We start from the raw sequence: 26,249 nt of genomic DNA on the forward strand, positions 1-26,249 counted from the left end.
ATTGCTATGTCCCCTTCATTGTTTGAGGTAAACTACAAAAAAATACTTATAGTGCTTTTTTCAATAATAACTTTTGTCTTGCACTTCTTCATAAAAGACCAGATTCTCTTCTTGCCTGTCCTATCATTTTAGGTAGTAGACCATGCATACTATTTCCATTTTTGGATAATAATTTGAAAAGTAATCTGTGAAATATTCAAGGCTTAATATTTTATAACATAACACCAATTTAAACTTTTCTTTCTTTACTGGTCTCTTGTGGTCTTCTTGATGCTATCACTAATGCTCTTGATGTAGGTCTATCACATAATTCTAACAAAATACATTTAAGTCTGTAGTTGTAATGTGACAAAATGTGGAAATGCTGTACTTGTATAACGCTTTATCCTCTCCAGAGGACTCTAGACTTCTTTATATTACATTCAGTCATGCAGAAACTGATGGTGGTGAGCTATATATGACAGAAACGAGGCTGGAATGCACCGGCACCACCAGGCCCTCCAACCACCACCAGATGTCAAGGTAGATGAAGCGTCTTGTCCAAGGACACAACCGAGACAGTTTCACAGCTGAAACTGGTGCCAGGTTTCGAATCTGCAACCCACCGGTTACAAAACGAACTCCACTGTCGCCCAGTATTCAAGAGGTATCAATACTGAGGCACTGTACCACTAGGACACACACACCTTCTTTGTCATCATGGCGGATGATGGCATCTTGAATGACATCAGATTGCCTGAAGCGGATGCGGTACTTCCTGGATGGGGCTCGAACTTTGACTCCACCTTGCTGCCGCTGTAGGTTATTTTCCCTCTCGTAATATGCCCTTATTTGGTCACAGCGCATTCTTTTGACCAGCCGCTGGCGCTGGCCAATCGGGAGAGACTCCAGCAGACACTGGTCTATCTCCATGTTCTGACGAAAAACGTTACATAGCTGGAAACAACCTAATGAGAAAAAAAGAGAAAAGAGAGAAAGTAAGGGTATTGTTTAGGCATTGAACATGATAGATGTTGATGAAACTGTTAATATTTTCTAAGGCTGAAACGATTTCTCGAATGATTCGAGTACCTCGATTATCAATATTCCTCGAGGAAAATTTATCTGCCTCGAAGCTTCGTTAAATTACATTTTATGTAGCGCACAGTATTCCGGCCAGAACATTATTTGTGGTGGGCAGCGCTCTCACCTACGCCTATGAGTTGTTGTGAAGTGCTAGCAGCATGGTGTTGAGTTGTGTGGCGTTTTGTCAGGGTTTGGTGGAGAAATAAGGATTGTTGAATTTTGCGGTGTGTTGGTTGGACTACGACAGCTTTTGTGGCGTCGGAATAGCGTTGTCACGATTTTAGAGTGAACGGTAGGAATGGTGCTGATAGACAGAGAGAGAGATCCGAATCCTCGGATAATCTAAAATTATTCTATAGAGCACTCGATTACTAAAATATTCTTTTACAACAGCCCTAGTATTTTTTAAGGAATGTTTTTAAATCAACTCTATTCACAAGCTTTATTAAAGAAGAAGTAAGGAAGGTCAGTCATATGAAAGCACCTTTATCCAACATGTTAACTCAACAGTTTGACAGGGAGCCAATGACAGAAAGCTTGTTTGAGATGAAACACTGTGAGGATCACCTCTAGGCAGGGCTGTACATCTGCGTTATTGTTTAGGTGTTCAAATATCAGGCTCAGCAGGTGGCCTGTTATGTGTGGGTAACCACTTAGCATATTTACAGTGAAAGATATTTGCTGTCTGTTTGGCCTGAGATGGGTTGAGTGAGGCATTTCAGTGTTTTATGGTTTGTTTTCTCCAATCCCAACAGTGTTATGATTCTACTGACTGTGCATAATCTCCCTGTCGCTCAGTGAAACAGATCACATTATGAGCAGCTGGTGAGACTGTTATGCCTGAATCATTAGCAGGTATAGCAGGTGGGCTAAGAGTGAGATGACAATAAAAGTTTTTGGAAATACTGGAGGAACATGGATATATTGGAGAAAAAACTTTACTTAAGAGTTGAAATTGAACTAATTGGCAAAAAAACCTTTTTATGGATACTAATTAGACATCACAATAAACACTGACAGGTGGAGCAAAAAACATTGAAGAGAAACCTAGAAGAGTACAATATATTATAAAGCAAGAAATAACTTCCTAGATAATGTGCTGAGACCAAAAAATTGGTCAGTAAAAAACATTAAACAATGGTGACATGAGGAAAATAGTCAAATTAATTTCTAGCACACACTCACAGACTTGTGCTGGTTTGAAATTCACAGACTGATAACCTTTCATAAAAGTGCAGTGGTTTCAAGAGATCAGCATTAAAACATTTAAAACAACAATTTATGAGATGGTCTATATTGATTTTATTGAAATCACCTTGCCAGGAAGCTTATAGTTTGCTGACTGCAGCTTTATAACCCCTGTATTTTTATAAGAGTGGAGGTGTTGCTCATTTAATCTCCATGCAATGACTGTCAGTGTTTTGGGGGCTGAAAATATTTCCAAATAGATAAAATCAGTTTTTCTTGTAAGGAAGGTTAAAGTGGAGAAGCCTACTTTCAGCCAACTGACTCAAAATGTGCAGAAGTTTTAAGGGTTAGGATTACCCAACACTGCTGCTGCTGACAGTCCTTTACGGACTCTGATGAATCAAAGCAGGGAATGGATTGAGGAACTCTCTTGTATCTAACTCTCACTCCACCGAGACGGCTTGGTCTACAGCTACAAACTTACAGCTAAAAGATTTGCTACTTGACAGCTGGGCGACAGAAACCACAGCAGCAAAATGAGAGCTTAATATTAGACAGGTGGTCATACTGCTATGTTTCATCAGTGTATACACAGGGTGCCAGCTGCAGCTCATAACCCAACTGGTTTGACAAATTCAGGTCAGAGCCAGCCCAGAGGACAGGGAAAATATGTGAATGAAGACGTCTTTGCAGAGACACAGCATGTCATGTTTTCTTTGTGACTCACCAAGTTGCCCGACTTCACCCTGTTATTGCTATATCTTATTCTTTTTTCCATAAAATTCTTTCTCCTGCTTCTTTATTCCTGAACCTTATTATGCTTCACTCCTTGGAGCATTTTAGTCTCTTCACTGTCTGTGTCTGAGAACACACTAACTATTTTCTATTATCTCTCTCTTTCAGCCTGCTCATTGGTCAAAGGTTTGGAATCTGGGGCATTTTTGAAGCACAGCATGTTGTCCAACCACATGTGTTTGTTTCCCACTACTGCATCATCTTTTCATATGGCCCTGTTGTGCAACATTCTTGGTATTGTGTCTGTCACAAACTTTTAATTTAAGTTTAGTCTAATTTAAGAGATGAGAGTCATTTTAAATGTTTGTTTTATTATGACTAATTTTTTTAGTCTATCAGTGTCCCTCATAAATTATAAAAAGCTAGACAAGATCAATTCAACTTTTTAGAAAAATTAACTCGTAAAATATGTCATGCAGGTATTTATTTGTACTGAAAAATTATAAGAAGCAGTGTTACTGTAACTTTATTTAGTGAGTTCACTGTGACACCTGATCATTATTCTACGGTACATTTCCCATTAGTCCAGTTGATATTTGATACTCTTTTGTGTACTTGCATTATAAGGAATGGTACCATTTACTGAAAATTTCCATAGATATTAAAGTAAAACATTAGAGCAAATTAAAATATGTCCCCAAAAGTCCTCAAACAGATGTGAGTGTACTGTTGCTCCTTTATGTACACATTGTGCAGCTGTTCTTTCACTTTCATAAAAACTGAAGAGTGTTTTGTGGAGATCTTTATCAGGCCATCTTCACTGACAAAAGGACTGGCTTTCCATGTGCCTTTTTCTTTTTTGATAAGCATCTACATATTGATTCAAACACCTGCCCTCTCAACCCTAGTACACACACTCACACACACCCACGCCCACGCACACATCTCCCAGACAATACATCAGTGCCATCTGGTCTGCTTAGACTGTGAAAAAAAAGCTGTTTTGTATTCAGGCACCAAACAGAAGGGTGTGTAAGAAGGTAAAGCTTATTATTTCACTGCTGATGCCAGATTATTTAACTGTATAATTTTAACTGTAACTCAGCTTGTCACTCAGAGCATACACAAATACACACACATAGTGCAAAATCTTAAAAACAGCACTTTCTAACGTGCTTCTTTTTCCATTCATTGTAAAGCCATTTGCATCAGTTCAACTATTTTTCACTCACAATACATCTATTTTAGATCCTTTCAGTAGTACTATAGTCTGTATCAATGACAGATATAAATCCTTAATTACAATAATAAAATCTTCACTTAAACAATCCAAAGAATCAACAGCAGAATAGTTATTCATAGACAGTGGATGAACTACAAAAAGTTTGTGAAAAAAGTTTCACAATTCATAGCTAACTTTTGGGTGTGGAAACCATAAGTTTACAAGAGATTCAAGATAAAGCAAGAGGCATAGTAGGATAGTGTACAAAATCCTGGAATAATACAATATTTTTGTGATGCAGAATAATAGTAAATTATTTTAAAATGTTCAATCTTTATATTATGCATACGCTGTAAAATTAAACTAAAACACATATTCTAAGGAGAAATTTTAAAAATAAACAGAAGCATCAATAACAGTTGCATACAAGTGCACACTGTTAGACCAGTGGTTTGTTGAAGCAACTTTTGATCCAATTAAAGAATCAGTCTCCTTTAGGGCACACATACAATTAAATATGTTGAATCTGATTAACCGGTAATGAAGTTAATTTTGTTGACATTTGCTCACTTGAATGCTTTGGCTAAAGGCAGGAGAACTTACTTTTATAAATATCACACCTGTCAACAAAAACTGTATGCTTCTCCCAATCTGATGAAAAGACAGAAGACAACGGCAACATTGAAGGAGCTACAGGACCTTTAAAGGCGTAGCATTATGTGTTTTCCAGGCACATAGAGACATTTCATAGCATAATCAAGTATGTTATATTTAGTTGTCAACAAAATTTATATCAAATATGACTTAAAAGAAATTTTACTTCCTAATTTAACGCCTTGAAATTGGGCTTCTGTCTAAATAGTCCTGTTCCACACCTATAAGGTGCTGCTAGGTCCAACCAGGCACTTTGGACAGCTAAATAATTGCCATGGGAAATTAAAGGATATCTAAAACATGCATGAAAGAATCAAGGCAAAGCTCCAGGTACGCTTTTGATAAGGGAATAGCATTATAACATGATGTAAAGCTCAAAAAAGTCGATTTTATATGATACTGCCCCTTGAAGACAAATACTTGTGGTATTTTACGTGTAACAGAAGCCTCTTTCACAAAACATTTCCATCATCAGCCTCCAAAGCTGAGCCAATCTTTGGTCTGCCTCTGGTGTTTTATAAATTACAAATCAGGCCGGAAATATTCAACATGAGCTTTCAAAAACCAAGGAAGCAATGAAACAAAGGGGCTAAAGTATAAATGAGTTTGTTATTGATATAGTGCATGACACATAATGTGGGTTAAACATCTTCATTTCTAAAAGATTTAACACATCAATGGCATGTCACACACTATTTTTTTTTAAAGTTCAAGTTTCACTACTACTGTAGGATCCACCCATGCTAAAGTCCAATATTCTGTTGTCTTAGCATACCTTACCTTAATGGCAAAAAACAATGTGTCAACAATGTGCAGCAAAAAGGCAGTCTGTAACTGCATCACCAACTCTTCTTTACCCCTGCACCAGTCAGCTGATATGGGTGTTTCTAGGATGCTTTGCAAGCAGGGATGTAACAGCGGTTCACTTCAACTGTTCACCTTAAGAACAGCCTGCTCACTATGAATCACGGTGGAGGAACCATTGTGGTCTAGAGTCATTTTTTGAAAACCTGAAATTTTGTTTTTTAACTTATAAAGGCATCGCCAATTAGCTTGGTCTTAAAAAACTCTCGGGGATCTATTATGTTCTAAAACAACTAATGTTTTAGAATGGCCTAAATAATGTTCAGAGAAAATCTGTGGAGGAGGCTGGTATTAGAAGATGTCCTCACCATGCAAGGGATTTGGAGATTTTTTTGCAAGATAATGTCATCAAGTACTTCCAAGCCTACATCTGATGTGCTGACAGACCCCTATTAAAAAGTCAGAATTCTGAAATCGAATCAAAATATGCTTAAAGTATGAGTTTAAAGGTATGTACACTTGTGTAGTGATAGTATTGCATTATTATTTATTCACCCTAACTAAAAAACATTTTGAAATGTATTTGTGAATAAACTATTTAATTACTGATGTAGCAAACCCTGTCAGAGTGGTTTTCAAAGTATGAGTTAGAAAAAAGTGGAAAGTCTACTTAAAGTTCTAAGTAGTATTAAACAGAATCAAAAATATTTCATAAACAGATATTTGCACAAAGATGTAAATGTCTTCTTCAGCAGTTGATATTCTTACATTTGCTCCACAAATGTAAGAATATTTACATATTCTTACATTTGTAAGAATATGTAAGAATATTCTTACATATTCTTACATATTCCACATGTGGAGAATGTCTTCCTCCACAGTGGAAGACATTCTGCAGAAGACTCTCCCAGCCTGAGTTACAAGAGAGGGGGTGTGGGAAGATATCTGCTCCGAGCATAGAGGAGGCAAGATATGATGCAAAAAGCCCTATACGAAAATCCTTGTTTCCTGAATGATGCTGCTTGTAGTTATGCTACAATTTTAACATCGGCACATCAGACGTAGTAACAGTTCTCTCTCAAAGGACGCATTTTGACATTTTGTCACTGAAAGTGGGGGAAAGGTCTTGTGAATATCATAAATATATTTCGTACTATATTTTCAAGGAAATCTCACACTCATAAAATAAAATGTATGCTGAAAATAACCTTTAATTAGACTGAAACCAACACCAACAAAGGAGTTGATGCACGAATAAAAGCTATTGCGTAATTCTTGTAATTGGTCTATTTGCAGTGGTGCAAAGGTAAGATGTATTGTAAATATTCTAGAACCGATACAAATTCAACACTTCTTTTAATTTTTGTAAAAAAAAAACAAAAAAAAAACATGTTATATTTGGTTCCTATCACAGTAAGAGTTGGTGCAGGACTAAATCAGTATTATCAGCCATATGACATGTGAAATAATGTCCTAGTTTCCATCTTATGCTTTATGATAGTATTTTTCTTGATTTAGCTCCCTATGCTGGACTGCATCCTTCACTGTTAGACCCACACAGGGACCATTTATTAAACAGGCCTTTCAAGGATACAGCTACATAATCCTTTAGACTCCCTGCATATAACAAACCACATGTAAGAAGACACATTGGTGCGAATATGACTCATGCACGGCACATTGAGGCAAATTTTAAGGTTATGCAAATGGTTTAGATGATGACAGCATAAGCTAAATTACATTTTTACTAAAGATGTTAATACTAAATGCATGGTTTAAACAGTTTCTTCTGAGCTCCAAGATGCAACATTATCTGTCCTGCCAAATTAGTCATGAACTGCTGTATGCAGTGAGAATTAATACTTCCTTTTTGTTTTGTGTACTGTTCACCTAAACATGTTGAATTGTGACCTGTTGGGGTTAATGTCCTGTTTGGACTAATTCAGAACAACAAGTGGTGTGAAATTTCACAATATACTCTAGAACAAAATCTTAAAATTGCATAAGAATTTTTTAATATTGTTTGCACATCACACTGCTGGGTAGTAAGCTGTTTGTTAAAAGAAGAAATTGGTTCAAGAGACAAAGGAGTAGGAAATTCCTTTGCATTTAATTACATTTAATCTCAAAAATCAGTGGGCCTTGACAATTAGCAAAAAACCTCATCAAAATCAGAACTAAAATAACAAAAACTACTCCACAAATCTTATTGTTCATATAAAAACATTGTTTGAAGTCTGCTTGAAACACGGCCAACAATAAACAAGTTGTGGTAAAGAATCATCATGGACAATAAAAGTATATCAATAGCGCTGTAGTGGATGAAAGACTTAACTTGAGGTGATCCCCCACTTTAATTTCTGCTCAGGGCTTTGTACATCTGGTAGAGTTTCAATCATGAGTCTGATAGTGGCACAATCCTGCTGTGAGGATGCTTTTCTTCATCAGACAGGGAAGCTGGTTTGAGTTTAGACAAAAACTGGGAGACTGGGACAGAGGTTCACCTTCACACATAAAGCCAGAACCGCAATATTAGGATGGTTTGATTCAAAGCTCATTCATGTGTTCACTTGGCTCAGTCAAACTCTAAACCTTAATTCAACGTCTAGTCTGTGGTAAGACTTTAAAGCTCTTCACCCAAAGGTTGATTATTTTACAAAAAAGAAAGGTAAAAAACATAAATCCCCAGATGTGCAAAGCTGGTAGGGAGATGGGTACAAAAACAAAAAGGGCCACAACAAATGATTTAATCAGGGGATTCAGAATATATGATGCAGATAATACTTTTCAGACTAAATATGTATGTGCTGCTTTATGGTGACAGATTGTGAGACAAATCAATTAGTGTGAATACATTTGTAACTATTGGAAGTTCTGTTTATTTAAAAACAAAATATACAGATTCTCATAACATGATTTTGCACTGTAGTTTAAACTTTGTCCAATTTTTTCTTCGAAAATCTCAATTTAGAATATGGACTGCACAAAGTGATCACACACTGACAGTTCCTGTTGTGTGATGAGAGGCTGGGGACTTATGAATATAATATAAATGTCAGGCAGACAGAAAGACTGATGTAAAGTATAATTGGAAGAATTGGAGCAACATAGGAGGAAGGTTCACCCAGACAAAGAGAAAGCAAGAGCTGTCTTCCCCTGCCATCCCATCTCCAGGCTATCAGTTATTGATTACAGTACATGTAGAACAAGCAGACTCCAGCTAATAACACAGACAGCGGCATGGGACACTGTAATGTGGACAACTGCAGACATGCACATTTGAAAAACAAACCATTTATAAACAAGAGAGTAACAGGGATGGATTAAGGTGAGAGTCAAGTAGGGGTAGTGCCTTTGAAGTAATGGAGGAGGGTTGGGGGCGCTTAAGCTGCATCACCTTGGTTATAAAACTCATTTATTATCTTCTCTCTTTCTTTTTTCCTGCCATTACAACTCAAACTCCACACTGTCCTCCTCACATTCCTCTCTGAGCCTGCTTCTCAGTCCTCTGCAACATTTTGACACATTCCACAATGTCACTCATCCCATTTTCATCTCTTTTTTTTTAAATCATTGCCTTTCTGTCTCTCGCTCCAGTGCGACCCCCAGTCTCCCTCCATCTGTCCTTTTCCCTGATTAAAACGCTCCTCTCTCTGCATTGGTCTATCTGTGGTTCATGAACATACCAGACACTGGTGGGTTCTGCACCTCTGCGGTTCCGTTTCATCTTTCTTTCCTTCTGCCGCTACCTGCCGCATTCACTGGTCAACTTTTCACATCTGCAGCAGCTCCTCTGCAGCATGCTCACACACCCACTTACAGCACACACACACACTATCCAAAGACACAAAAATGCCCATTGGAAGTTCAGACTGTGCTTCCCTGACAAGTGGATGACCACAATTTGCTGCATAATTATCATAAATTTAAGCATATGAATTATTAACACAAGGACAGCAGTAAAAAGACAGAGAGTCTATACAAAATAAAAAATCCAACAGAATTGGAATCAGGTGCACAGGAAAGGTTCTCTGAATGGCTACTTACAACATTTGATGAAATGGTAGTGAGACATTTCTGCGTTGGTCAAGCAGGCGGAAAGGAAAATCAGAAGTCAGTGAGTCAGGCAGATTTTAGGCAGCCACAGGTCTCAGAAAAAACTAACTAATGCAGAGCTCGTAACCGGCACTATGCATTATTAATCTAGTTTCTTCCATGCTATCCAAACTCGGTTCCCTTGTTTGCATTATTCACCAATTGCAGCAGCAGCAGCAGCTCCGGTTGCACCTCATGCAGCCTCTACATGCACACAGTCTAAGACCGGCACGCATACACGCAGACATACTCTCATTCCCACACACCCCTACAGTACAACCCCTCTATCAACCCGTCAGCAACAGGGAGCTGCGGCTGCCTCTGCCTCCTCTCGCCCACAGCCAGATAACAGGCTGCACGACGTCTTCCCTGCCATAGCCAACGCACGTGTTCCACTGGCGTCACTGACAGACAGCCGGTTCATCCCTCCTCCGGCTCAACACACCCCCATGACGCAATGCTTCTTGCCTCCTTACACTCCCACTCTCCTAGTCTCGTTTTCCCCTCGATACACATTCGCATATGCATCGGCATACTACTGCACTCTACATTTTAAGCTAAAAAAAAAAAAAAAAAAAAGCAGAGGCAGATTTATTCATGTAACAGGAGAGATAGTAAAAAAAAAAAAAAGCAGGCATAACAGAAGGAAAAATGGAAGGAGAGACACAGTAGAGGGAGCAGGAGACAGATAATCAAGTGAAAGAAGGATTCCTAGAGAGGTGGAGCGTTAAACCTGACAGAAAGATAGCTACAGCCAGAGAGAGCAGAGGCTGCTGCAGTGCGGCTTCTGGCGTAATGACAAGTTAAATGCTCAACAATGATTTGGAAACTGTTGACAAATTAACTATGCATAGCAGCGTATAAGACAGTGTGCCATAATGTTACGGCTTGACAGCTACACATCAACACATAGACAAATGTGATTGTCAAGATATACAAATGCATGGCATAAGAAATCTAAGACTGATATATTGTTGTAAAACATTGTGATGACAACATCATTAGCAATAATTCTGCATTTACTTTGCTCCTAAATCAGAAAGGTGCAAATATATGTAATAAACTTAGATTGAATTTAGCAGAATGGTGATTTTTAAAAGCTTGAGGTCCTTCTCATCTTGAAAGGAGATATTACTTGGTAAATTTATTGCAGCCAGAAAATGCATCTTTCATATTGAATGTAGCTGTAAAGCTACTAGTCATTTTTGAATATGAGACCAATCAAACTCAAATTAGATATAATTTAATTTAGATCAAATGTACCCTTCAAAATCCTTAGTTATTTTGATTATGCCATATTGTTATGGACTTTACTGTCTTATTCTTGTTGCTTTGTTAGTTAGTTAGTAAATTTATTCATCTCAATAAAAACAAAACAATTATATACAATAGAACAAACATACAAGTCAATAAAACGGAAGGCAGCAGAAAGTAGAGAAAAAAAAAATTTAAGCTGCAAGCAGCAGCTCAGAGCCGCTCCGGCCTATTGGCGACTGCGGGGGTTCCGGCACCGCTGCCCGCTCGCCACCGCAGACGCCCTCACGCAGTTCCTGCACCTGTCCGCTAGGCGATACGCATCGACGCGTTCGGCAACGCTCCCTGACGACGCACCCAAAATCTGGTGCAGATCGGCTGATGTAGTGAGGAGATATATAGCTGATGGATTAACCTAGGGGGCGCAGTGGAGTGAAATTACAATGTAATGCTGTTGGGCTCTGTGAGAGATTCACAAGAGTCAATCATAACAAGTTTGGTGCAAATCGGATGATGCATGTATGATTTAGAGACGATCGTATGCAAACGGCGAGGGATTGAAATTTACTCACACGGTTAAGCCAGCAGCCAACATTGACAGAATTCATCATCATGTCATTGTAAGTCAGTTGGAACAGGTTTAAAGCTAAATGAATCAAAGAGTAAAAGTAAAACATCCTGCAGAAAAAACAGGGGACTTCCTGTTGGAAGGGGGCGGGGCTGAGGTGATGTCATCAATTGACCAAGTGAATGTGAGGGCTGAAAATAAAAAAAAGTAAATAATGATCATTAAGAACCATTACTTATAAATAAAAAAAATTAAATATATATATAAGCTTTCTGTTGTTGGGACTTTTGTGAGTCTTTGTTTTGTTTTTTTTATTACGTTTGTGCTGAAAAACTGATAATTTAATCCTTATCATGCTTTGGAAATAGGTAAGTAACTACTTTAAAGATAATGTTGTTTGGGAAGATGTGAACATAACGATCGAACTATGAGGAACAAAACAAAACACAAACTCGGTTTGAATGAATTGCATTTTCTCTGTCCTTCCAAACAAGGTCACCTAAATACAGATTTTGGTGCATTTATTTTGTCCTGTATCTAACTTTGTTTTTCTCTTCATTTGTTGGCTTTTTGCTGTAGTTTTGTTGCATCTTATTTTTAACAAAATGACATTGTGTTGCGCTTGATGCTAATGGAAATACCTCTATAAATAAAGACTAACTTACTGATTGATTGAGAAAGAGATGGATGAGTGTAAAACAATTTAACCTGGCACGCAGTCACATGGCTGAAGACAGATTATGATACGCATTTGGTGCTCACCTGTCTAGAGGTAATATAACAAATTCAGTCTTCTGTGAGATATTCTAATGCCACTGTTTCACCAGTGCTGTCAAACATGAGCATCAGAAGATGGAATAAACTTCCAAGGAGAACTGGTGAGGCTCACTATAATGACAGGGAAAGGAGGAGAGCAGGAGAGCAGCAGAACGAGATTTAAAGGGAATGCAATATAAACTGAGGAGCTGCTGCATGTGTGTAAAAGGTCTGGATGCTCGAGTAATTCCTGTCACAGGAAATCAGGTCAGAGGTACGATCCATTGCATGTGCTCTACAAATGCAACATCTACTTGCAAAAACCAGCTGCCAGATTTTATTATGCAATGTTTATATGTGGTTAGTTTTTACTACAGTGATGACTTAAACAGTCACACAGCCAGAGTCATGCAAACGGCACACTCATTTACACCTCTAATGCCCTTGCAGTATTTTTAAGCAAGGGTAACGGAACGTCTGCCGCATTAAGGCTTCCCTCATGGCATCCAGACCTCGCAGCACAAGCTCTGACAGTGAAATGTCAACCTTTCCTTTCTCCATCCAAATCCAGCAGTTGCTTGTGAAATCTTTATAGGTTTAGCCTCAGTAAAAATATGCCATTTAGATACCACAATAAGAGACGGTGACATGCTTGAACACAGAGACAAAAGGTAAAACAAGGTCTTAGTGTGAGACATCCTGCTGCTAGGCAGGTGCTCTGTGAATGTAACAACAGCAAGATAATGGGTTGAAGTTGTGTTCCAGCAACTCCCACCTCTTTGCAGTTACAACTAGGTCAAGCACCTGAGCAGTGAAGTAGAGAGAGGGCATGCACAGAGTGAAGAAAATTAAAAGAATACACAGTAGGACTCCATCATGCATGACTGCTTTTTAAAATAAAAAAGGTAACAATCGCTGATGACACTTTTCAAAAAATATAAATTCAAAGGACAACTTATTTATCCACATTTTCTTGTTCTGTTTCAGCACTGTATGTCACAATCTTATATTTTTTTCTATTGTCACTAAATGTCTTAGTTAAACAAAAGCTGAATCAAAAATAGTTGTCTTTTACTTGGTAAATGTATTTTGGGTTGATAAACAAAGCCCTGATTAATATAAATGTATAGAAATATAAAGTCACCTAAATGGGGAGAGTGCTTTATCTGTATAGAAATTGAGGTTAAACCTGTCAAGATGCCAGCAGAAATTATGACGGTACAAAATCAAAGGTTGTTTATGAACTTGGTTGTAATATTGAGAACTTTCATGACGAATTAAAAATAACACATTTTGGCATGTCATGAAAAACAAATATTTGATGAATTGCTAGCTTTAGGTGACAAATTATTGATTCTTCTGGTCATTCTGAGAATCACTTTTCAGAAATCCTTTTTATTCCAACAGAGAAAAAAAACTTGACTGCAGTCTACCACAGGTCACTACCGCACATGACCCCAATTTCAACAAATAAATAAATAATAAGTAAAGCATTTCATCTTTAGGTAAACTGCTATAACTTCAATTTGTGTGCTGTAGCTACATGTCTGGATGAACTATCAGCTTCAAAAAAAAAAACAAACAGACAAAGAAAAGATATACGAGAATGAAGAGGTGTTGCTCAATATTTAAAAAATGTTGATGAAAATCCTGTCAGCAAATCCTGTCATAATAATAAATGTCAGATAAATAATGCTCTAGCATTACCAGACTGTGCATTTGACACCGTACCATGTACAATATTTGTACACATGCACCTCAGCTACAGAATTATCACAACTGGGATTCAAGTATCCCAGATATGACCTAATAATAACATTACGTAATCTGATGCAACACTATTGAAAGCCTTTGCTCACCCTACATGCTGGATACTTGCACTGAAGGCACCTGATCTAAGCATTGACTGACTCAAGTGTGAATGGTAATGTGGATTTTGTTTGGGTTACAGCTGAAGAAAGAAACCTTGGACTCGTGTGAATAAGATCAGTTGTGTTTTGTGCTATCTTTGGTACATCTCATTTAACTCCTATTTTAAACTCAGCTTCCAGTGTTTGTCTGTGAGGCAGACAAAAACTCTCTACTTACAACCAAAATAAAAACTTTGACTCAGGTAATGTTGAGCTATCTGTGTACATATGCTGAAATATTTTTAGGTTGCTGGAGGACAAACTGACCATTTTCACTGTTAGTTTTCGATTAAACTAATGTTATCTTTCAGTTTTTTCTCTTTAAAGGAGTTACATTTGGCCTGGTGTTCTGTGAAGCTGTTGCACCTTCCTGGAAGGGATCATCAGCTAAAATATTGCTACAAGTAATATTATGTTTCTTTTCTATACACTTTGTCCTGTCTTTTTCAAAGAAGTTCACAGTTTACATTGCACATTCAGGCGCATGAACTGATGTTGACAGATGATAGCAGCTAGATTTGTTAGATGGAAAACTTTTCACCAATTTGAATAATAAACTGAACTTGACTTCATTATTTAAATAACTGGAAAGGAGCTGAAATGCAAGCAATTTAACAAATCTATTTTTTTTGCTGGTGCTTGTGTAGACTGAGTTATTGCTTGGATGAAGGTGTGCTGAGTAACAATGATATCTAAATCAATTAAAATATTTGAAATTGGTTAAATAAATACTAATGTCTTAACCTTGTCTTAGAATCTTAACCCAAATTAAACAAGGGAATAAGGAATCTAATATTAATAACAAATAACTAAGAAATGTACTAAATGCAATACGTTAAATGAAGACTTATGTATCAATACCACAAAAATCTGAACTCCTGTTTTTTTACAGTTCAGATCAACAAAAGACATGAGGAAATGACAAAGCGGTAACATCTGCACTGGTAATTGCTTGAAGATCGGGATGGTGATTGAGCCCATTTATCTTTGCTGGTCAGGAGAAATAAGAAATCACAGTGGCATTACAAAAGAGAAGAGAAAGACATCAGAGTCAGGAGAAATTAGAAAGACAAATGAAGAAAATTAATAATTGAAACATCCGGAAGAGACTGAGGAGAGCTGTAACAAAAACTTAGGGGTTCATTTCTCTCTTTTCTTTTTCTTCTGTTATCCACAATGCATCTAACTTTCTTCCATATGGATCCATTCTTTTGTAAATTGCTTCATGCTGGAAGAGAGTTCAGTTCTTGTTTGGCATTTGTCTGTCTTTTACTTCTCGCTCCCCTAGCTCCCGGCTTCAAAATGCAGGCAAAAAAGACAACACTTGAGCACAAAAGACACATGCAAGCCTCAGCAGGAGACAATCAATACCCATGACAAAAAAAAGAGAAGAAGAATAGCACAAGCCACCATAACAGCTTTGAGTCAAGCAGTTCCCAGTAAAGAGACAGCATCCTCCTACTCAATGATTGTGTTCCCTGATGACTGAGGATGAAACCGATGACCACTGGCAGACGCACAAACATTGTTCCAGTGAGTCACAGTCAGCCGACAGACTTGTGCACTTGTTGGCTCCAACACTAGCCCACATTACCACTCAGCTTATGCTCACAAGCTTTACACAGAGCTCCTCAAAAAGTCGAGCACAAATCATCAGTAAGATGCCTGTTCTGTTGTTCTTTTGAGCAAATGTGCACAAACAGTGACATTCTGTGCTGTTCCATCTCTCACAGACATTTGTCATCATTGCCCTCAACCATTACTTCTGGCTTTGCAGAAGTGATTTCCAGAAGCAAAAACATGGCATAATGGAGGCAGAGGAAAAACAAAACTTGAAAAATGATGTGTGTAATAAGACAAGCTGGAGTGAGTTTGACAGAAAAACATTACACAGCTCGCATCATGCTCCTATTTATCTGCTGAGGGCAACAGAAAGAAAATGTTGAGATGTCTTCAAAATACTAATTATCGACCTAGCATGGAGACAATTCATTTCCAAAACAACTGTTATGGATTCCAGGTATAACTATATTGTTCCTGATGTTATTTCTTTGGTTACTCGAGTCTTCATAAATCTGCTATGTGATTGTGTGTTGGTCTGTGATAAACTTACTATTTTGCATCACAGAAGTGTGACATGGACTTCTCAATATGAATTAGGCAAAATTTACAATCTTTTTTTAATCCAAACAAATGTTGCAAAATAAATCTATCTTTTGTATGTAGGACAATATCTGTTCACATCTTCTCCACAGAACCCCAGTAAAAACAGACTTGTACTAATATAACTTATGCTGCAAGCATATTCTGTGGATATTCTATCCATTAGTCGACTTGTTTACACTTCCTGTGTCATAGGGCAGCTGGTGCCTATGCAGGTATTTTAAACCTGTATTACAATTTCTCAAAAATTATTATTATAATTTTAAATTATTAAAATTGTTTAAAGTTATAAGTTTTTTATTTAAAGTTTTTCTTTTATTAAAAAGAGAAAGAGGCCAAAATGGCAAAAGATTGAGACATACATCAAAATTTACTAAGTAACCAAACTTGCTCAGAAGCTCTAAAGTGCATTGGCCTAGATCTAGCATCACATTATTACTTGCCACATTAAAGGGGAAAAAATAAAACACAAAGCTTTGATGGATTGCTTGCTGCCATGGGGAAGTTTTGTTCTCAGACAAAATAAAAGTCTGAGTCTCTTCCATTGCTCTACACTGCTGACCCACTTGTGCCCCCAGTGATTCTGCCTAAAAGCTGGCATCCATGCACTCAACTGAGCTCTTAAACAGAGACATTCCAGCATAGCTTTAAATGGCCTGCCCTCAAACCTTTTAACTTCACTGGTCCCTCTTTAAAATATACCATGGGCAAGAAGTTTCTTAGAGCATGACTTTATGCATAAATGCACCTTGCAGCCAAGTCTCCTACACCTGGCAGTGTCATTTCTTTTTACTCAGTTTCAAATTAAATTGTAGGAAGCAGCCTCATGTATATTCATCTTCCCTCATTCATAATGGATGCTCCGAGCCCTCCGACAGAGCTGATGCTGGACATGGCGATTACTCTGAAAATAATATTTCCACCGCTGAGTTTAAACCCTTATGCTTTATGATCCTGAACTCAGTTAGTACTCACCGCTCTATACGCTTGCTGAATAAAACAGTCATGTTTCGATAAAATTGTTGCCTTGTGCAGATTTAGCTGTAAATCTGAATAAAAAAACATTTTCTGAATACAGATCCAGTTGCTAGTCCTATTAAAAGATAATGCTTTATAAATCACGTAAATGTTAATCCTTTGACCGCTCATCTAATCTCTTACATGCCTTTACTCTGCAGCCATTCTGGATGGATTTTGATGGACTTTACTGTGATTTCTAGTCTTCATCGTTTCACGTTACCTCTTTGTCATGCAAGGGTCATTTCAGGGGATTTTCCACATTCATCTCAATGCAAAGTGAGCTACACCTGAGTTGGAATGCCATACCAGCATCCATATCAAAGCAAATCACCATAAATATAAAATATTTAAAACATTAGATTTAAATAAGTGAATACATAAATATTTAGGCATTAAAAAGCATAAGATTCAAATCATAGTTAGATTTTCCATTATTTTTCAAAATGCTTATGTAGCTACATATCTCCTAAAAGCACAAAGTGCATGTATGAATGGCAATACATTTTTGGGAGTTACTCCCTCTTACATTAAAACCTTTAAAGAGGAGAATGAATTTGAAAGCTTGTGCTTTACATGTGTTCACCATTAAAACTTTGGAAACTATGAAAATTGGCTATAGCTGTAGGTAAATTTCTGCATGTAAAATGTGGGAGGTCGATTATTAAGACACAGCTGAGTCTCAGCTTGAAGTGTGGTAGAAACATTCGTCTGCAGCCACCTACAGACAAACTTTAGACTTTCAAGTACGTGTCCTTTCAAATTATCACACCAGTAAGTATGCCCAAAATAACAAGACATATGTTATTTGTTACATGCAATGAGAAACTTGATGTTGTGTGGGCTAAAATCTTAATTTTCAATGTAATTATGCTCTTATAGCAAGAACTATTTAACAGGGTGTTTAAATCAAAAATTTAACACTGTCTTGTTTTCTGGCAAAAAAATAAAAACACTCTAATTTGTGGCCATAGTTTTATGACAGTGACGCCCCAGATTATGAAGTCTTCATTCATTGAAGAATTTTGGCTGCATGTTTGTCTACTTTATTCTTTTTATTTTTTTGTAATATTTCTCTACATCTAATATAAAGATAAAAATTTATTTTTTTTAAACTTGAAACCTGACCACAATTAGTAAAGACCACAATGCAAAAATGCATATACAAGCCCTTCAAATATGATTTCAACTTAATCAATGTAATAAAAGACATTATGTGGTAATATCTTATTTAAAGTACCATAAACACATTTACTCAAAGTGGAACAGCAAAGAAAAAAAGAGTAGCTCTAAGCAATTCGAATTGAAAAACTGGACAAGATGTTGAATCAAAAGTGAATGGTAGGACTCTTCAGCATAGCGAAGCAGAGAAACAATACAAAGAAAACCAACAACTAAGACCATTACAACAAACAAGTAATCTGTCTCTTACTCTCTGAGACAATCACACACAATATTAAGCCAAAGAGCCCTAAAATCTAGTTTTACCCTTGACAATTCACTAACAGCACAGATTGAACACAGGAATCTTTTGGCTACAATCAGCTGTTCATTCCCAGCCAGAAACACACACATTCTTCTCCAATAAGCATCTTGTGGTAAATTTAGACACTCTGACAACTGCATGGCACATCTGTCTCTCTCTTCATTCCTAGTGACACACACCGGCCGCAGCAAATGAAACATTCACATACACCCATGTTTGTTTCCCACAAGGTTAAGAAAAAAAAAAAAAGAAATCACACTTACACCTACAATATTATTCTTATAATGAACCAAGAGTGTGAGAAGTACGAGAGAAGAGATAAAAAGCAATGCCTTACCAGAGAGAGCCCCTTCCACAGGAGACACCCGTGCAAAGAGAGGAGGGAAATGTGTCTGCGTGGTGAAAACCCAGCAAGGATCGTCTCCCCGTGCTACACAAATCAATTTCACACTCTCTCACGTTCCTGCCACTCTGATGTCATTCATTCATTCCCCTTCCCGTGGTCATGGAAACTCCACCGCTTGCAACTGTATACATTCTTGTACATCTGCCTTTCTTTCTCTCTACGTCCCTACCCACCCCCCCATTCTCACTCCAGACCCTGGTGAGCCCAGCCCACTTACTCCATCTGAAGGGTGCAGTTAACACCCTCAGCCTCATAAGCACCTCCCTCTTCACTATCTCATAGCAAAAGCAAAAGAAATTTAGGAGGTTCATAGAAAAAGGAGTTGCCTGGATTCACCTACGGTAGCCTCTGTGTCTTGGCGAATTTGTGCACTACGCAGGAAGTTTTTTTGTTATGGCAAACAAAAAAAAATGAAAAAGTTGTTGACTGATCCATCGAATAGATTTCTCTGCTCGCCACAAAAAAGAGTGCATAAACTACGAGGCTGATGGTGACAGACAGATGTATTAGTTTGCTGCCTTCACACACAACCCCAAATCCAATGTTAAGTCAGATGATGAATAATTAATGACAGCACCATCATTACCATGAGGCTTCTTTGCCATTAATGCTGATATTGACCTTGGAGAGGTGATTCGGATAATCTGGCCAAGATCACAATCTTTACTCTAATAAAAACTGCAGTCTCTGTCTGTTTGTACATATCTTGTTGTACGCAGAGAAAGCAGACGAGCATTTAATGTGTAACATACCAAATCAATCTCACTGACCTTCAATTCTACAGATACTTTTGTTTAGTGCAGCCAAATTAATTTGCAAACTCAAATGTTGCCACAAATTTTATTTGGGTAATTCAATTAAACAATTTGGCCTAATTAAATTACTAAAATAGTTTTGTTTTTTTAAAATTATTAAAATGGATTACGTCCACTTTAACATTTCACTGGAATTTACCTCATTTGAGTCTTTAAAATCTAAAATCTAACCAAATAAAATTTAATCACCACATTTTTCTTTGATTTTGTTTGTGGGAGTTCTGCTACTTTCCATAATAAATAAAAAAAAAACAAGAATACCACATAATACCACATAATCAATGTGGTATTATGGAATACAGGAATACCACATTGATTGATAATCAATGTGGTATTCCTGCAGACTCGGTATGTCAGCAATAAGACATTTTTGTTTAACAGAACGATGTTTAGCGAACTTGAGGACAAACATATTTTGTACCTATGAGAAATTAGTTAATGTTCTACCTGTTATACACAAAAATCAGCTGATTGACAATTAGCTTGTGCAAAGCCCAGATTCTACTACGAATTAGAAACAACTTCTACTTGAATTACAATAACTAGCTGTAATGTATTATTTTTGAAAAGGAATACAAGAAGAATGTCTATTTTCAAGGCAGAATCTTTGCTTTTTAAAAATCTACAGTAGTGACCTCTGTAAAAGGTACAACTCTCTGACTTTTATTCTAAACACTACTAAGGCAAAATATTTATACAAAAATCATTTTGTGAATTTATCACTGCAAAATACCGTGATAGGTTCACAGGGGTCACCATCACAAGTTTTAATTGTTGTAGCTACCATACTTAAAATTATCCTCGTAAACATGAAAGCATTATGCTGATGACTCCAAGTAGGAGCTAGGGCCATTTTACAAACTTCAACATTTTTCTATTTCTAATTGGATGAAAATACAACGCATGCTGAATGATTTAAAAAAATACACATTTTGCTAGCATAATCTTTATGACGTCTACCTTCATTTTTCCTGAACATTAAATAAATGAATAAACTGGAAATGATAACGCTCGGTTTCTTGGTTTACGTTTTCGCGTATTTCTAGTTTGTTTTTTAAACAAATTACAACATTATTACTCATTGTTGCCATCTGTTGTATAGTCTATTGCACGTCACCTCACAGATGTTTCCAATTAGCTCACCTGAATTCAGTCACTTCCGTCAGGATACAAACGGATCGACGAACGTGTTTTCGTTTCCATCGTGTACTATGCCATATGCTGCCACCATTGCTTTGTTTTTCAGGTTTTCTTTTAATTATTCAAATGTTACCACATCCCGAACTCCTGATTTTATTTGCTACAATCTTCAACCTTGGCATCTTGCGTGCGGCGTAATCCCTGCCCATAGCCATTAGACATCAAAATACTGCCAATGCGCATGCGCATCACGTTTTTTCCTCACTTCAATAAAAAAAAGTACAGGAAAATAGATTTTGGTCATTTCTTACCACACACTCTCGTAACTCCTTGGTTGCGAAAATATTCAAACAAGGAGAGCAAAAAGTTTTGTCCTAAAAAAAAAATACTTGTTTTGCCTTTCTGCTCGTGGTCATCTCGGTCTACTTGGTTTAGTCTGTGTTTGGCGCCACCTGCTGATGGCAATTTTATTCCTGCAGACTCGGTGTGTCATAAAAATCTGGGCTGAAAGGTGAGTGACCAGAGGCCATGAAACTTAGATAAGAGAGCTACATTTTTTAAGTTGTCCTGCCTTAACTTCTTCAAGTTTGCAAAGTAACTGGATGGAGTTACAATGGAAATCTATTTTGTGTAGGCAGCATGGTCTAAAGACGCTAGAGTGATTACCTGGTGTGATTTGGGTTGTATATTATGCTGCATGTAAATGAGACAACAAACTAAGAAAATTGGTTTAACAACTTGCTCTCAGTTGGTTTTGAAGGTAGCCCTTGAGAACTATCTTAGTAAAATTATTTTACCAAAATTCAAAACTAACTAAAGTGGATAGTTTTAACCTAAGTAGCCATCCTCTAAATCTTCAATTATGCTAATTTAAAAGGGAAGGGAAGGAGGGCATTATGTAAAAGATACTTTTTGAGCATTACAACATTTTATTTTCCTTCACCAAAAACATACTTGCAGCAGTGGTTTTTTATTATTATTATTTCTTTATGAGAAATCCTTCAATCTTCCTATGCCAGCCATTGGGTATTTCTTGATGTTTGCTCACACAAAGTGCCATCTATTTCCACAAAGCTCCTCCTTAGAAAGCTCTCCAAGCCAAGTTTGATTAATGATTACTTTTTATAAATAATGCTGCATTTATAAGAAACTTTTCATAAAGGACAAAGTAAACAGATCAGCTATGGACTCATGCTAAGTAAAGATGACAGCTGCGGGGCAAGATATTAATTGTTTATAATCTTTAAACAGTGTCACTTTGAAAATCCTGAAATATTCTATGAACTCTATGTGCCATGGTCTATGGTAAACTTTCAAATGTGGCACTAATGTGTAAAGGTAGAAGATGGAAACTTTATGAGATTGAGGAGAGAAGGTAGACATTCAAAGAATATTGGGACTGAAGTCCTTTAGAAGCGTGAAATTACAAGGATACACACACACCGGAGGGAGTCTACAATCTAAATCTGAGGAAATTTCCCCTAGACTGGGGTCTGACTTTCTACTTTACCTTGAAATTATCCCCTGCTTCAGAGCTCTTATCTACACTCACAGAAATGACAGGGAATATAACAAGACTAGCAGGCAGTCCTTTATCACCACTCACTATAAGTTCTTTCCTTCTCGAGTACATTATCTATACCTCAGATCCTCTTGCCTCTACCTAACCATCTTCTGCTGCTTGATCAATCTTACCTATATGGTTTCTCCATCCATTCTCAGTACACTCTTGTGGTTTTTGTTTCTGTACTTAGCAGATAGGGATACATCATGGCACTGACAGAGGGGGTATCAGTCCCTATTACCTTCAGTTGGTTAAGGTTAAACGTGAGAGATGACATGTTTGACATCAGGCACACAAACATCACAGCTAGACTCTATCTTTCATCACTACAGAAACTTCCCCCACAGCTTCTTGGCAACATCAAAGCAGTGTTTTTAAAGGGAATGCTTAACCGATCTTGTTCAAATCATTAGCATAGCTCTGCAGCCGGGCTTGTACTCAGCACTCTAATACACCCTATCTAGCTACAAGCAAAAGTAGCAGGTAGGTGGACAAGTATCTGTGTGCAGTGAGGGGGAGGGTCAGTGTATGAGGGGGTGCGTATGTGTGTGTTATCCACTTAATGTTGATGGGAGCACTGAAGCTGCTACTTTTGATGCACCTGCCCAGCAGAAAAAGAACCAGATGTGTTAGTGGTTGCTCTCATCGTTTTGGTGGGTCTCTCTTTCTATTTGTGGTTGTCCTGCTTGCTGAAAAACATCTTCACTGCCCCCAACATGCTCTATTAGTCATGTTTCAAAATCCAGATTTCAGCAACTACACCTACACAGAGAATTATCCTAATAACATTTAAGCCCCCACGTTTATTGTGTTCATACCGAGTAATTTCATAACATTGTTGAATAAAATTGCACATTTCTCCTTCCAGTTTCAAACAGGGGATTAATATTAATTTATACATACACACACATAGCTACAACATGTCCTAGCAAGCCCAGACACTGACCCTGACACTGATTTTCTTACTACTGACACAGCATCTAATGATAGCCCTGGAAGGAAGTCACTCAGGGCACCAGTCAGATTGCAGCAGCAGCATGCCTCCATTAACATTGTGGAAGACTTTCATAAAGAAATAAGGTCAGATGGGCGACAACCTAGACTTCTAACAAAGACAACTGTCAACTCAGGCTTCACTTAGTCTTCATATCAGCTGCTCCACCTGTTTAAAGCTGAATCCCTTCAGACTGCTTTCATGACAAAGCTTCATCAGATTGGAGGGAGGGGGAATCTAAAACCGAAGGTTTGGATTTAATCTTAGCCTCCTGGAACGGTCCCAAATAACATGTTGTGGCTGCTGCCAGCAGTGCTTCCCACCACCTGTCATTAGCTTTACTGTGGTTTGAGTCAACCAACTGTCCACTCCCAGAGGCCCCGCTTAAAGGAATACTCAGGGTCCCATTTCCATCTTGCATTTTCAATTTATGCAGAAATGTGAGATTTTTTTTAAACAAAGAAAACCACAAAACGGTACAGATGAGCATTGACTAACTAAATCCCAGGGAGTGGATGTCACAGTTGTGTTGCTGGTTGCACGGGCAGGTTTTCACAGAAAAGGGATAGATGAAAGCAAGCTGCACCCAAGACGAGTTTGGGGATTTCCTTTTTAATAGTGCAATCAGCAGCGAAAAAAACTGCAAGGCAGCTGGTGTGCAGCTTGTAGTGATTGGAGTATATAAAAACACAAGCGCTTCATGTATGACACCTAAAATATAGTTGCTTTTTTGTTTGTCTTTAGAAATAAAACTGTAAGGCACAGTCTAATACCAAAAAATATATGTTTTCACTCCAGGCTAATTTACTGCTGTTCATGGAGTGAAAAGGTTTACTTAGCAGCAACGTTACACAAATAAGCAGTGGGGGAAAAAAATTATGATTATTCATAAAACAAATCTACTGCAGAATTTGTGGTTAGACTGCAGTTTCATTGAAGGATCTATAAGTCTAAACAAACCTAAAACCTAAAACTGGATTTCTATGTGTTGATGTAGCAAACTAGAAAATTAGCAGCTTAAAATTCCTATGAGATGTTGCTTTGAAAACAGATGGATTGGGAATTGTACTTTAAAGCAATATTGTTTAGTTTGATAATTATGCTGCATTTGATTTGTCTATGAATTTGTATGAATCTTTGTAGAGCTTGTGTTAGTTGCCTGTCAGAAATAAAGTTAGATTTTTTTTTTAAGTTATTGTTCTGAATGACCAGGCTAATTAGCGATGTAGGATAATAATAACACATTTCTATTTTTTTACATTAAAAAAGTAAAGGAAGATATTTCCCTAAAGAAATCACTACTGTCCTTTTCAAATCATCAATGAAGTCCACATTCTAGTGTAAATTTGAGAAATATAAGAACAACAGAAAATGAGATTAACCTGTGGCTTTTCCTTCCAGATGATATAATCCCATTTTAACCCCCTACTTAGTTTGCTCAGTCAGCTGTTTGCCTTCTAAGATCGGGCACTTCAAATCAATCCATCCATTCAGTGTCTGTGTTTGTGTGTGCATGTGTCTTTTTTTCTGAGTGGTTTATTGGGAAGGAAGGGGGGTTATCCCTGTAAAATGATCCACAAAGGAAACCCCGTGAGTGGAAACCATCTATGAATAGATCAGCTTCTGGACAGAGCTTGAAAAATCCAAATAACATATTTTGCCATCAGCTATTTTCCAGTTTTTAGTATTTAAAAACATCACATTTTTTCTCCTCTTTAAGCTGTTTATAATATTGTTATCATACTGCCTTGACATTTAGAAGAAGCACTCTCTAGCTGACCTTTGAAAATAAGCGTTGCTCCTCTTAGTCATGCAAGAAAGAAGCTATTTAAATCTTCCTAAACATGGGTCCAGTGGTGCAGCTCAGCCAGCGGGTTTGCTGATTCATCAAAATCCTTTTTACACAGAAAAGTCACTGGAGAAAGGGACAGTTATTCCAGTTTGTGTATTTGCTCCCTGCAACCAATAAACCAGCTCATTACTTTATGGGAGGAGGGATAGAAAAAACTTTTAAGACCAACACTGGTCCAAAATTGTATGGGTCCAACTCAGCAGAATGGGACTTGGGGATCCACTCCCATTAAACCATCAACCACCAATCAGAGTTTGAAAAACACCCAGTAAGACCTAAACTTGAGCGGTGGATGTAAATTAAATGACAGTTGGCTGAAAAATTGTTGAAATACTTTCTATGCTTCCACAACTTGCAGTTTAAGTAAAAATGCTGTGTATTTGGTATACAGAGTACGTTCTTTTTAAGATTTTTGGACAGAAGTAACTCTTTGTTTTTATGTACAACAAAAAAATACCTTTAGATCCAATCCAATTTATGATGCTGCTGACCTTGAGAGCTCTAAGCAATTTAGCAATTTAGCAAACCAATGACTGTGACGGCTCTGTCTGAGACACAACA

The 26,249-nt window shown here is 37.4% G+C and overlaps 1 protein-coding gene across 4 annotated transcripts in view; it reads right to left on the reverse strand.

Annotated features, from left to right (window-relative positions):
* The window catches only part of myo16 (myosin XVI), a 122,294-nt gene that overhangs the window by 93,718 nt on the left and 2,327 nt on the right, over window positions 1-26,249 (reverse strand). For 2 of the 4 annotated variants that reach the window (XR_004339874.1, XM_032567381.1), the window contains exons 1-2: window positions 9,716-10,140; window positions 687-947 (exon numbers count right to left, since the gene is read on the reverse strand). Coding sequence is in view for 3 of the 4 variants with exons in the window: in XM_032567381.1 (XP_032423272.1) it covers window positions 687-947; window positions 9,716-9,743 (289 nt within the window). In the remaining variant the exon portion in view is untranslated. Of the gene's footprint in view, window positions 1-686; window positions 948-9,715; window positions 10,141-19,254; window positions 19,443-26,249 lie in introns of those variants that run through there. The other 2 variants (XM_032567382.1, XM_032567383.1) reach the window with 2 other exon arrangements.

This window comes from Xiphophorus hellerii, chromosome 7, assembly GCF_003331165.1.
Source record: "Xiphophorus hellerii strain 12219 chromosome 7, Xiphophorus_hellerii-4.1, whole genome shotgun sequence".
NCBI classification, from domain to species: Eukaryota; Metazoa; Chordata; class Actinopteri; order Cyprinodontiformes; family Poeciliidae; genus Xiphophorus; species Xiphophorus hellerii.